The sequence below is a fragment of the Suricata suricatta genome, chromosome X (assembly GCF_006229205.1).
Source record: "Suricata suricatta isolate VVHF042 chromosome X, meerkat_22Aug2017_6uvM2_HiC, whole genome shotgun sequence".
In the NCBI taxonomy this organism is placed as follows: Eukaryota; Metazoa; Chordata; class Mammalia; order Carnivora; family Herpestidae; genus Suricata; species Suricata suricatta.
In genome coordinates this window covers 83,698,892-83,710,100 of record NC_043717.1, presented here as the reverse complement: position 1 = coordinate 83,710,100, position 11,209 = coordinate 83,698,892, and the positions used below count along the sequence as shown (strand labels likewise).

General features: G+C 43.3%; 1 protein-coding gene across 1 annotated transcript; it reads left to right on the top strand.

Moving 5' to 3' along the window:
* Positions 1–278: 278 nt before the first annotated feature.
* On the top strand, positions 279–10,229 carry C1GALT1C1 (C1GALT1 specific chaperone 1). The gene is made up of 2 exons (XM_029929912.1): positions 279–478; positions 9,005–10,229. Exon 2 carries the CDS (start codon positions 9,010–9,012, stop codon positions 9,961–9,963), a length of 954 nt encoding a protein of 317 aa, XP_029785772.1. The 5' UTR covers positions 279–478; positions 9,005–9,009; the 3' UTR covers positions 9,964–10,229.
* The last annotated feature ends 980 nt before the right edge of the window (positions 10,230–11,209 follow it).

Below are 11,209 nucleotides of genomic sequence, written 5' to 3'. Positions count from 1 at the left end.
AGTGCACCTTAGAGAAATTACCGAAAAACCTGACGCACGCGCCTCAAGCAGCAAAGCTCTGCCTCACTCTCGCGATTTCCACGCCGCGAAGGTGAGGAGGTGGGAGGTGTCAGCGGCTCGTACGCACGCCTCCGGGGCGTCCCATTGGATACAGGCAGGCGTGCGGGTCACGCTGGCTAGACGCGCTTCTCTGAACTCTACGGGAGGCGGGACTAAAGGAGCGCCGCGTGCGTGCCGCCTCTCCCTACGTCAGCACGGGCCGGCGGCTCCGCCCGGTCGTAGTTCGCTTGCCCCGCCCCGCTGCCCGCGCTGTCGCGGCGTTTGCTTCCTAGCCCTCCCCACCTTTAGCGCAACCAGCGAGAGGACACCGCCTGCATCTAGAGCAGCCCGACCAGGAGCATAACCGTGTGGCGCGCGAACGTGGGACGAAAGCCGTGCGCGGCTGCGCTTTCCCGCCCCTGAGCTGTTGTAGACGCGGGTGAGTGCTGGGGCGTCGGCCCGCACCGTGCGCGGACCCGGGAGCGGACCGGCCCCGCCCCCTCCTGGGGGAGGACCCGGGCCCACTCCCACCGTGCTCCACACCGGGTTCCGGGCAGGTGCGGGGGGTGCAGTAGTTAGTCGGGGAGATCGAGAAACACTTTTCTGGAGGCGCTGTCTTGGCCCCTCTGGGGGGTTTTGAGGCGACCACGTCCTTCCTCTTGCTTTTCTCTAGTTCCTTCTCCCTTTCCCATACTCCATCCAGCCACCTTCACCTTCTAAAAAGATGCTTCTAGTTGCGGAATCTGGTCTGGATCACGCGGTGGAAGAACCACGCGGCATCAGAGATCTTGGAAGGGAGGAGGTTTATTTTACACTGGAGGGCTCAGAGGAGGAGATCATTCTCCAGGAGTCTGAGCCCAGAGCATCAGCAGAGGGAGTAATTTATAGCCTGTTACTTCCCCATTCCTCATTAATGCAGGAGACAAGCAGTGTGGGAAGAAGAATCCAGAAGAGGGAGCCTTTGATCAGGGACAGGTTATTTCCTTATCAGTTCTTTGGGCCATCTTATAACAGATTTTTCCCTCTCATTCCCCCCTTTGATGCCGTTTTAAACAGATCTAGTCTGTATTAGAGGGCATCATCTTTATTAAGTGTGGCCTTTTCCCCTTAGTTTCCTGACTGGTTTACAAAGTAGCAGCATTTTTCTCCGCAGAGAAGAGGTGAAGTTCCTGTCTGTTCTGGAGGGCATTTCCTGTCAGGGACCTTATTTGGCTATGTAGGGACACTAGGGAGTCAGCCAGTTGTCAGTAGCACAGAAGAGCCTATACCTCTTATGCTAGTCCCTATCCCTATGGCTATTTCTGCCCCTAGGAGTACAGGTAGCAACATTGCTCATTTATTCTGAACCTTAAGGCTGAAGGTTAATCTAAGCATTAATCTTTTAGTGCAAACACTTTCCCAAAATGGCATTAGCAACCTTACTGGCAGGCAACCCAACAGACCAAAAGAGGCTAAACTACATTTAAGTTTTTAAGCCCCTCAGAATCTTCCACTGAAGGTGCCCTGCTCTTACAAATGGGGCCCAGATTAGAGGCAATCAATACCAAGAGAACATCCTATCCATAAGAGGAAGGTGAGTGTAAACAGGAACTTTTCACTGTTTCCCCAGCTTTCTGGGGCAAATGTTTGCCAATCCAATGGCAAAGAGTAAGGACAATTTGTCTCATCGGACTGGTGATTCCCCAAGCTTCTGCCCTGCATAGACCAGCCTGCCTCTGGGGTGTGGCTGGAGCAGGGCTGGAGATCTCAGTGGCCAGTGTCTTTTTGGGGGTCAGTTTAAGCTGGTTGACTGGATCTGGATCACTTCGCCAGGTTGATGGTTCTTCTGAGTTAGCCTACTTAACTCCAGAGTGATGGGCCCATGGGTGATGTCTGAAACTTTAAGAGCTGAATCCTTTGGTTATATATATCTGTGAAGTCCACCTCCAAGTCTTTGAAAGGGGTGACCCCCATCCTCTGAATAAACCAGAGATCCTGGGTTTATATGGGGGAGGGGGGCTTCTAGTAAATGTCGGATCAGGTTTAGAGAGGATATGGTTTGCATATTTAGAGATCCATCCTGTTTTCCTGTTGTTTAATCATATGCCCAAGGGGTCTTACTGTCATCCCCACAGAGTAACAAGCACAGAAGATTATGTATACATGAAATACTGTGACAGTTTTTCTGAAGGTTACCTCAAATTATCTACTTAAGGCAAACAAACATTTAGACAATCAGAACTAGAATTTAACATTCATAATGGTGCATTGTTGAAACATAGTTTTTTCTCTCTAAAGAACCCCCATTTCCAGAGATAGCCAATTTGAGACCAATGCATTTGTAGAACAAGTCCAGACTTAACCCTGGCCTACTTATTTACATAAGCTCAGCAAGAATAGTGATTGTTCATACCTTGCTGGGACCTTTTATAAGGAATCTCTAGGTTGGACTTTTTGTAGCCTCTCCATGCCAGAAGCCAAGCCAAGTACTTCAAATCAGGCCTGCAATATCTGTAGAATTGGATGAATTCCTCTTCACGAGGTCCCCAAGATATCCTGAGGTTCCTGCACCTGCCAGGAAGTGACCTTCTTTACTCACCTGGGGAGGCTGCTGGGAACTCTGTAAGCGAGGTATCCGGCCAACATTTCCAAGGGCCTTTATGGCTCCAGGGTTCATAAAGTCAACCTTAGTTCCTTAAAGCTGTCTGCTCATATTTAAGTCTATGCATGTCACTCTCAAATATGACATTCCAGTCAAAACCCTGGTTAAATAACCAGTATTTCCAGTGCTGACCTGTTACAAGATGAACAGATTCTTATCGAACTTACATAAATAATTGTAATTGCCATGAAAGAAAGAATACTTACTGGGAGTTTTTGAATTTCAGAGGGTTCAAGTGGAGAGAATAGATAAATGCTTCAGTTTACAAACGAATACTTTATGACATTTCTGTATATCATAGATACCTTACGAGAAAGTTTCCTTAATCTGGATAAGCAAACATTAGAGATCCAGTAATATTTCCAACAACAGTCACAAAAGTATAATCTTCTTCAGTTCCTTTAGTCCCATGTTCCTAATTCTTGTTCAGTTTGAATGCAGCTTTTTAGCTCTAGAAATTCTTACCCATTTTAGTATGAATCTTAAAGATGTCAAATGCCTGTATTTGTCCCAGAAGTCCTTTTTTAAAAAAATGTTTTAATGTTTTATTTTATTATTGAGACGGAGAGAGAAACAGAGAATGAGCAGGAGACGGTCAGAGAGAGAGGAAGACACAGAATCTGAAGCAGGCTCCAGGCTCTGAGCTGTCAGCTCAGAGCCCTGATGTGGGGCTCGGACCCACGAGCCATGAGCTCGTGACCTGAGCCGAAGTCGGCTGCTTAACCGACTGAGCCACCCAGGCGCCCCCCAGAAGTCCTTTTTATAAATCTCTTTGAAGAAGAAACACGTTTTGTGAGAGAATAAGAACAATTATAAATGACAAAATCTCTGAAATGGACAGTGTTAAAGATCAGATGAGAGTTCATTTTGATGCAACTGACAAAGAAATTCAGTTATTTCTGTGAAACATAATACTTCAAGTAATCAGTATATTAAGTAATGTCCTTATACCAAAACATTAAAACTTTAGGAATTGCATAGGTATTTGGGCAGTTGCAGCATTTACCCATGCAGTACAACCTAAGGTTTACCATTGTATGACAGTGCTTTTCCAACTAACTTAGCATCCTAAATAAAAGGGACTAATTGGTCAAAAGACTTTTTTTTTTTTACCATTTAAATCCTGGGACTTTTGTTAAAATCTTAGGAAGTTATAAAGCACATCCTAAATAGGATTACAGATTACAAATCTTAAAACTTTATTTATTCAACCAAAGTGGCAATAAAAGATCCTAAAGGCGAATGTATAGCATTATATAGTTGTTAGCAAAACCTAGATCCTTTAACATTGAGAAGTTTTAACTAAGCAAAGACCTGATAAAGATGAAACCTAAAGCTTTGGTTTCCTTGACAGACAAAAGAAAAAAAAACACCTTTGTTTACATTGTCTTATCAAGAGCAGGTCAACAATCTAAGAAAACTTTTTTTTTTTAACAGAGAAAAGCACAGTTTCAACCTTGTACCAGTGTACTTTTAAAATTCCATTCATCTCAACTTTAGTTTATCTTGAGCACACATAAAATTCCTTTTCAAAGATTTCCCTTCATGAACCTTCTACAACTTTCCTTTGCCTTTAAACTTTGTCCCAAAGCCATTTTTCTCCCAACAACCAGTCTCATTTAGGACAAAATTACTTTCATTTACCCTCAACAAAAATGTACTTTCATATATCTTTTTTACAAATCTCCCACTTTCCTACGTACAGGGTTGCTTTCCTTATTTTTCATCAGTCTTAAAAGTACACTTAGCAGAATTTAAAGTCTTAGGAAACCTTAGTCTCCAATTGAGGACTCAGTAACCAAATGAGAAGTGTTTACACCAGAATTTTTTTAGATGGTAAATTCATGAACCAATTAAACACAAACCATGTTTTCCAATGGGTCCAAATAGTCTTAGTTTCTCTGTGATAGGAAGTTAAAAACTCAAACCTATGTTCAGTAATCATGCATTCTACTTGGAAAAGAACTATATGTCCATGGAAGTGCACTTTGCCCCTTGACCTCGAGGGTGGGAGCAGGAGCCAATGTGCCCGAGACATTGACAATGGTATAGGAACCAGTACTATAGGAACCAGTTACGTAGACCACAGTCAAGTTGGTGCGGACACTCGAGGGGAACGGGAAGGCAGAAGAGGCAAGCTGACAGCAGGAGGTGGAGAAGGAAAACCCGATTCAAAATCTTAGCTCAGAGGAGCAGAAGCCATGTTTCTTCCAACAAAGTAGAAATATGGAGTCCACGTCAGGCCAGAGAAGACTGGGAATTTCCCCCAGTTGGGACATTCATTTTTTTAATGTTCTTTCTATTTGCAGTAGGTGCATTGACCCCTCACTAAGGAGGTTCTGGACCTCCCCCCTTTTGGTGCTGGATCTTCCCTGTCCTTTTGTTATGACTCTTGTGCCTCGGGATCAAACGGGATGTAAACTTTGCATAGCCTCTCATAATAATCCCTGAAGGATTCCCCTTGCTGCTGGGCAAATTCATGGGCCTCTTAGCCTCAGCTCCAATCCCCCGGAGGAACGTCTCTTGGTACCAGCAGCTGTGGACCAGAATCTGGAGAGTGCCTATGCTTGGCCGAGGGCGTAATCTACCTGCTGGTACAGGGGAGAGAGGATCTGCCAAGTCTGGAGAGGGGTATTGGAAACCAGGAAGTTCATCTGGCTGGGGCAAGATTGGTTCTTTCTCCAGATCACTGGCAAGGATTTGTGGAGGTTGGGACTTCTGTTGACCTTCCTTGGGCCACTTTGTCAAGGTGACTAAGACCCTAGCCTGTCCCTGTTTGTTGCAGGTAAATAATACCCAAGAGGGAAGGGTTTGGGCAATCTCTAACCAGGAATTGATCAGGGTAATCTGGGAATCTGGTGACAACATGCCAGATGTGATGGATAGTTGGGACACCTAAGGTTCACTCTGAGAGCCATCCTACACCAAAAGTGGGCCATTCTAATTCACATAATTCCATAGTCTCCCAAAAACCCCTTCTCAGTGTTCTCAATCATAGTTTCAAGAACTGTGGGTTTGCTCTGTCCCAACCCCATAATGTTCCTGTGAGGCGGTGTTGCAAAGACAGACAAAGGGGTAGGGGTGCCCCCTCTAGTGAGGAGACTAGTCAGATGCCCATCTGGCCGTGTCCTGAAGGAACTTAGGTGACGCTTAGCTATATCGGTCTCAGCTTTGTGACTTAAGATCAGAAACTATTCCGATGCCTCCATAGACTATATGCCGTTCACCATGGAACTGCAGACGGGCCCACTCAGACTCCATAAGTTTTTTGGGGACCTTAAGGGTGCCCACCCATGGAGCCACAGAATCGAACCCAGCAGGCAAGCCAGACCACGTTGCACATTCACACTCACATACACACCAGAGGTTATTACATTCCCACCCATAGAATTTCTACAGATGAGACCAAAAATAATGGCAATGACAACAGAACAAAACAGGTACAGAAGTGGCCACAAAACAGGTTTACAGGTTTACTAAAGGGCTCGACTGACATCTCGGTGCACCTGGGGTGGGAAGTGGTGCTGCCTTCCACTTAATCCACAAGACGGAAGCACTTGTACGTTCAGAATTCAGATGATAAACTGACTTACCTCTGGAGGTTTAGACAAGTGACTCCCAACAGATTAACTGGGACCGTTTTCAGGGCGGCAGGAAAGACACGAGTGTTTTCCTGGGTCCCAGGACATCTTCAGGAGCCAGGGAGGATGCAGGCGTCTCCTGTTTTGCCCTGAAAAGGGACAGGAATTTGGAAGTCTGGGGTCTCTGTTATCTCGGTGGGACCTCCAAAATGTTATGCCGAGGGACACAGAGACCAACCGAGACCATTGAAGCCAAATTAAGGGAGTCTTTGTTACTGGCCAGGGCCGCACATTTAGAGTTCTGTGTTAACACTCCTACAGATGAAACCACTGAGGTCTCCGGGGAGTGATCAGCTCCCCCTTCCACCACTAGGGGTGGGCAGGACAAGACAGACTTAGGGCCCAGACCTTGCCGGTTTCTGACATCCCAGGTCCTCACTTGCCAAGTCTCCTTGAGTCCGGCAGGCATGGTGGCACAGGGTGCGTCCTCATTCAGTCACCAGTGGGCTCAGGGGAGATCATTCTTTAGGAGTCTGAGCCCAGAGCATCAGCAGAGGGAGTAATTTATAGCCTGTTACTTCCCCATTCCTCATTAATGCAGGAGACAAGCAGTGTGGGAAGAAGAACCCAGAAGAGGGAGCCTTTGATCAGGGACAGGTATTTCCATATCTGTCCTGTGGGCCATCTTATAACAGATTTTTCCCTGTCAATCTCAGACACCACTCTGGGAGTTTCTGCCTCATTCGTGCCTGTGTGCAGTTTTAAGTTTCCCTCTCCGCTACAACAAATATCCTATCATGTACGTCTTCAGTGTTACGTTTTTTTGGCCTCCCCTGATGGGAAGAAACCTCCTTACAATAATTTATGCCAATGATCCATTAGTGGTACACCATCAGAAAGAATTCTGACATAGATATGCTATTATCAAACGAAGAGACAAGTGTGAATTATCATATATTGACTAGAAATAATGAAAATTGTATAATATAAAGTGTCAAAATCCTATATAAATTACTTTTAGAGTGCCTCTGAGAATTCTGATACTAAGCAGAGCTTATTTTTTGTCAGTTCTCTTCCTTCATAGAGCTGTATATTGACCAAGTTCTGTGAGTGACACAGAACAACAGTCCAGCCTCTTTGCTCACCCTTCCTCCCCCACTCAGGAATTACATCTGTGAAGCTATTCCACACCTTGTCCTTCAGTAGAAGTCAAAGTCCATTTCCTCTAGAAGAAAACCAAAGGGGTGGTTTCCTTCCAGCAGGATGCTGATCGTTGGTGCAAAATGTCAGTTATGGTTAACAAATCCCATGCTTTTCCATTTGTAGGAAAACAGGGTTATCCATCTATTAAATTTTCAATAGTTTGAATAGAGGCACTGTTCAGATCATTATTTTGTAATAGGAACAGCATTACACTGATATCAGGAGATCTAATTGTTGGTTTAATTCTACCACTGACTGTGTGACTTTGGGTCAGTTACTTAACCTCTGTGGACCGACTCTCTCTCTCTCTCTCTCTCTCTCTCTCTCTCTCTCTCTCTCTCTTTCTATCTGTAAAGTGAGAGAAATGGTATTAGGTAGCTTCTAAGGCTTCTTTCAACTTTAAGAGACAAAGGGAAAAGTCCAAGTAGTTCAGTAGAACATTTCTTGTCAAGGCAGAAGATTGGGAAATCTCAACAGTTGTATTTAATATTGGCTTTTCTTTAATTTCTAATTGAAATAAAAGTGTAGACTTTTCCCTTTTTACTTCTGCAAAGAATAAGAAAATGCCACTGTAGGAAATAAAGATGTTGGTTAATGGTTACCCAGATACGCCTATCTTGAGTCAGTTCTTATGCAAATAATTAACTGTTTTCATTATGGGCTTTTATTCTATCAGTTGGGTTACTGTATCAGAAACCATTTAGTCTTAGGCGCAAAAGAGTAAATATTAACACGTACGGTATGAATCTCAAGAAACTTGATTTAGATGTACTCAGAACGCCTAAGGACAGCAGCCATCAGTTAAATAAAGCACTAGGTTAAGAATAGAAATGCCAGCACAGATGCCTTTGGTGATTTGCTAATTGTAGGTGGTTTTATCTGTCGAATTTAAGGTTTTTATATAAAGTCCATTCATATCTATAAAAGTATTTAAATAATATAAGCAGGCTTATGAAGTGAAATTCCTTTAAAGAGAACGATGGACTGACTGACAACCTCTGTAACACTGATTTTTAGAGTTCATGTTTGTTTGTTTTTTTAATTGAGACAGAGAGAAACAGAGCATGAGCGGGGGAGGGTCAGAGAGACAGAGGGAGAGACAGAATCTGAAGCAGCCTCCAGTCTCTGAACTGTCAGCACAGAGCCTGATGCGGGACTTGAACCCATGAACTGTGAGATCGTGACCTGAGCCGAAGTTGGCCGCTTAACCGACTGAGCCACCCAGGCACCCCTAGAGTTCATGTTTTGATTTCCTGCTTAATTAAATCCCCATAGATGAAGTGCAAAAATGGCCTCCCAGAAAATTCTAGTGCATAGAGGTGTTGTTGCAAAGTTCCAGTTTATACAGAACAGTAATCAGATACCACTGGAAGCTAAAGATTCTTGGACTTCTTGGTACTCTATGCAACTAGATTTCAAACTTGGGAACTTTTTTCTTAATGTTAAGAGCAAAATGTAAGGATATAAGGCATACCAAATCAAATCACTCAACTAATCCTTTTCTGTTAAGTATCCTAAGGATGTTTTTTCTTCTTTACAGGAAAAATGCTTTCTGAAAGCAGTTCGTTTTTGAAGGGTGTGATGCTTGGAAGCATTTTCTGTGCCTTGATCACTATGCTAGGACACATTAGGATTGGCCATGGAAATAGAATGCACCACGAGCATCATCACCTACAAGCTCCTAATAAAGAAGATATCTCGAAAATTTCAGAGGATGAACGCATGGAGCTCAGTAAGAGCTTTCGAGTATACTGTATCGTTCTTGTAAAACCCAAAGATGTGAGTCTTTGGGCCGCAGTGAAGGAGACTTGGACCAAACACTGTGACAAAGCAGAATTCTTTAGTTCTGAAAATGTTAAAGTGTTTGAGTCCATTAACATGGAAACAAATGACATGTGGTTGATGATGAGAAAAGCTTACAAATATGCCTTTGATAACTACAGAGACCAGTACAACTGGTTCTTCCTTGCACGCCCCTCTACTTTTGCTATTATTGAAAACTTAAAGTATTTTTTGTTAAAGAAGGATCCATCACAACCTTTCTATCTAGGCCACACTATAAAATCTGGAGACCTTGAATATGTGAGTGTGGAAGGAGGCATTGTCTTAAGTATAGAATCCATGAAAAGACTTAACAGCCTTCTCAGTATCCCTGAAAAGTGTCCTGAACAGGGAGGGATGATTTGGAAGATATCTGAAGATAAGCAGCTAGCAGTCTGCCTGAAATATGCTGGCGTGTTTGCAGAAAATGCAGAAGATTCTGAAGGAAAAGATGTATTCAATACCAAATCTGTTGGGCTTTTTATTAAAGAGGCCATGACTAATCACCCCAACCTGGTGGTAGAAGGCTGCTGTTCGGATATGGCTGTGACTTTTAATGGGCTGACTCCTAATCAGATGCATGTGATGATGTACGGGGTGTACCGTCTCAGGGCATTTGGGCATATTTTCAACGATGCATTGGTGTTCTTACCTCCAAATGGTTCTGAAAATGACTGAGAAATGAAAGACGAGCATGTGCACAGTCACCATACCGGACAGGTATTGTCACTTTTGCAGTAACAACTACATACCTAACACAGCAGTATGTTTCTTTTCCTTTTTTAGTTTGGTGGCACTGGTTTAATGGCACATTCAAGTTTGTGGTACATTTTAAATAGGGTGGGTTTGTTCCCCCTTAAAACACATGTGAAAATTTCAAAACATGTTGGAAAGAAATGTTTTCAGAAGAATTTTGCAAAATAAAGATCTATTTATAAATATTATATTTATGTGATAAATTCTAAATTATGAATCTGTGGCACATATTTTTGCTAATCAGTTAAAACATTTAACATATCTTTTTAGCTTTCTAAGATACATGAATGAAATCTTTAGTTGTGAATTTGTGATTAAAACTTTCAGCTGGGTGTTTTCCATTACTTGTAATGCTGATATATGTTCGAAGCTTCTGCAAGTGCTCATGGATTGCTTTCTCAAAATACACAACCAAGCCACGAAGGAAATGTTCCCAACGAATGTTAAAGTGAAAGTGGAATTCTGTCCTTGAGAGAAAAAGTGAAAATTACCAAAAAAGGTTAGTAATTTTCCCAGGAGCTAATTTAGTGGCATTCCTCAGCATGCACAAGTTCACTGTAACTCTCTCCTACTTCTCTATGCAGATACTGAAATCGGAGCGGTCGCTATGTGAATTTCATTTAACATTTAACTGTGTGGCTTTCTACTTAATCAAGTTCTTAGCTGTGGTTTGGATAAAAATAGTTGCGATTTCGTGACTCCTGCTGGGCAGATGAGTTCAGTGGCAGTCCCCTTTGAAGAACTTCTTTTGATAGTCTGGCAGTGTCGTCTGCCCTGGTCTTTGTTTACCTGTTCAATTTCTGAGATTTTCCCCATGTTCATAGTTGCATCATATTCAGTGGTTTTGGGTGTGGAGGCCTTAACCTCACCAGTCACCTTAGATTACCATACCATTTGCCTAATTTCAGTGGCTACACAGAAGCTTTATCCACTGTTGAATACGATAGCTCTTGTGCTTATAAATGTGTGAAGTACTTGGAACTGATTTGTCCTATAATCGGGTCTGCACATGCTATATTAAGTCAGATCCATAAGTCCCCCACCCCCAACTGGGTGTGAGACCATGACATTTTAGAGATCAGTATTTCCCGTAACTTGCCTCATGATGTTAATGGTCTCCCACAGCTTTTGCAAACCAGGAAGAATTTCCTCAAGAGGGCCTCGGGCT

Excerpts from the sequence above, each read along its gene's own strand:
- C1GALT1C1 (XM_029929912.1), top strand. The coding sequence starts at position 9,010 with ATGCTTTCTGAAAGCAGTTCGTTTTTGAAGGGTGTGATGCTTGGAAGC.